Source organism: Pygoscelis adeliae, unplaced genomic scaffold (assembly GCF_000699105.1).
Source record: "Pygoscelis adeliae isolate BGI_AS28 unplaced genomic scaffold, ASM69910v1 Scaffold101, whole genome shotgun sequence".
NCBI classification, from domain to species: domain Eukaryota; kingdom Metazoa; phylum Chordata; class Aves; order Sphenisciformes; family Spheniscidae; genus Pygoscelis; species Pygoscelis adeliae.
This window is the reverse complement of record NW_008824238.1, coordinates 6251752-6254262: the sequence shown is the minus strand read 5'-3', so window position 1 is coordinate 6254262 and position 2511 is coordinate 6251752. Positions and strand designations below refer to the sequence as shown.

The following is a 2511-nucleotide window of genomic DNA, read 5'->3' as shown; positions in this document are numbered from 1 at the left end:
TAGGGAAACAAAAAGAGTATGTTCAATGCTAGTTCCTAATATATTGAGGTAGTACGGCTTTGAAGAAAGACTTGTTAAATTCCATGGTTTGCCTACATCTGTAGGGTGTATTCTCAGCCCTTCAACTCTTGCTAAGTCCTTCATGCAAAAAAATACTTAATCAGAATCTGTGCAGGGAGACAAAAACTTAGTAGATTAAAAAAAGAAAGGAGAAAGAAAAAAAAGAGAAAAAAAGAGCAGGGGAGAGTGAGACAGAGTGACAAAGAATAGATTTTCCTAGCTGTACATTCACAGAAGGCTCTTCCTAAACCATTCTTATTGGTAAGATGAGTAAGAAAAGTAAGAACAGAGAATTCCTTTCAAGGCTTTGGGAAACAGCTGATTTGTTCAAAGGAGAACCAGGACACCAATCCATTTTTGGGGAAACAATCTGAAGCAGAATTACCATCGGACCAGTGGAAAGTCAGTTACAGACTGTGTATATTTGCAAACCAATTGGAATGACATCAATTGTGAGTTTAAAATAACCCTTGAAAACCTCCATACACAAATCTCTAATTCTGAACTGAAAATGCATTCTCCCCATTACTTCAGTTTACTTTAATGAGCAAACAAGCCTGTCCTCTTTCTCTGCCATGGGATAAAAATATTTCTCTACCATGTAAGTATTTTGAAGGTAAATACATTACAGAATATAAAATACTAAGTCACCATAGTGAGGGAGCTTACTTAAGGACACTAGATACATTGAATTTTACTTTTTAGGTACAGTATGGAGCTTTAGAACACTTTTTAAAATAGGAGTAAATTTATAATATTGGTTCTACTTATTTTTACAGCAGTAGAATAACACAACAAATACCTGTATTTCTGCTTCAGAACTTCCAGTTCTAACGTTGTATCAGTGCTCTGTGCATCTGTGGTAGAGTCCTCACACCCAAAGCAATACTGGAACACACTCTAAACAAAACATGGAACCAAACTGAAATCAGCTATTATAGTCTGACAATACATTAAAAATCCCAAATAAGTGAATGGTAACAGTCTCCACACAGCATTAAAGTTGAAAAGAGTTTCTGTTATGAAGTTATTTTTTGTATATTAAGCATTTGTTTTGCAAAATTTGTTTAATGAGAAAATTCAGTCTACCAACACTGCTGAAACGAAAAATGAACAAATAAAAGAAGACATGCCAAAAGGGAGTAATTGTATTTTCGGTCTGAGTAACTTTTGTAGCTTGTCTCACTTAGTAAAGTCACAGGTCACTGAGAATTCAAACACTAATTGTATCAGAATAAGTTAGGCTGCACTCAAACTGATTTATCATTTTCACTGAAGTTAGTCAAGGTCTAATCACGATTCAACTGATGTCAGTTAATGATTGAGTCTTATTAATGCAATGTTCCTAGCAATCTGTGTAAAAAGTAAGTCAATCATATCACATTTTAGTAAGAATTCTTTAATCTAAGATTCACCATCTTACCATAAATCCACAGTATCTCGGTCTGTTGGGATATACAGTGATTGATTCCTGGTCCACCCGACTTAAGAACCAAAATGGTAGCTTCTTCTCTAAGTTGGTGTGAAGATTAACCTAAACATAGTTTTGCACTTAGAATAAGATACATTCTCTTAAGATAAAGACACATTATCAAGTGAAAATAACCATCATGTCATTATATTCAAATCACTATATCTAGATGTCAAGTCTCAGAGGATATCTACGCTGCAAACAATGGTATAATATTTGAATAGTCCAGCCCAGACACTAAAACCATCAAGTCGTAGCAGTATTGAGTATCTTAGCAGAATTAATTATTCTACACAGATGTGCACTCTTATAACTAAAATGGTTCCAAAACTGAGTTAGCTCTTGTGTAATGGCTTGAATAGCTTCTTCGTACACTGTGGGTTGCAGTATAGAATTACAGGGCAGAAATGTTCAAAAGACAGAATACCTATCATAGCCACGGAGAGAGTGATCTTTCTCTCTTTAATTGTGCCATATCCTTTTACTAGATTATGACGGAGTCAGTATAGATTAAGATGCCAGTGAAATGCCTGTGAGAGAAGTTTTCCCTTGGGTAGAAACAAGTATGTTGTATATCCTGTCACACCAGAAGCGCTGGAGCTGAGTAATGCAGCCTGATCTGCCCCCTGTATAACAACCAGCGCCACTAAGAAAAGGCGACGGGTGATAGTAGTAGGCAACTCTTCTGAGAGGTGTGGAGGCACCCATTTGCTGACTGGACGCACTCTCTAGAGAGGTGTGCTGCTTACCGGGGGCTTGCATCAGGGATGTCACCAAGAGGCTACCAAGCCTTGTACAGTCCACTGACCATTATCCGCTGCTGCTGTTTCACGTGGGCACCGGTGACACAGCCAGGAGCAGTCTGAGGACTATCAAGAAGGACTACAGAGCCCTGGGAGCGGCGGTAAGGGACTCGGGAGCACAGGTAGTTTTTTCATCAGTCCTGCCGGTCAAAGGGAAGGGGTTTGAAAGGGCCAGTC

The 2511-nt window shown here is 38.2% G+C and overlaps 1 protein-coding gene across 1 annotated transcript in view; it reads right to left on the bottom strand.

The window, feature by feature from the left end:
• TRPA1 (transient receptor potential cation channel, subfamily A, member 1) overlaps window positions 1-2511 on the bottom strand; it is a 45092-nt gene that overhangs the window by 1260 nt on the left and 41321 nt on the right. Inside the window, exons 25-27 of the mRNA XM_009335074.1 lie at window positions 1484-1594; window positions 1311-1315; window positions 863-958 (exon numbers count right to left, since the gene is read on the bottom strand). Coding sequence (XP_009333349.1) covers window positions 863-958; window positions 1311-1315; window positions 1484-1594 — 212 coding nt within the window. The remainder of the gene's footprint in view (window positions 1-862; window positions 959-1310; window positions 1316-1483; window positions 1595-2511) is intronic.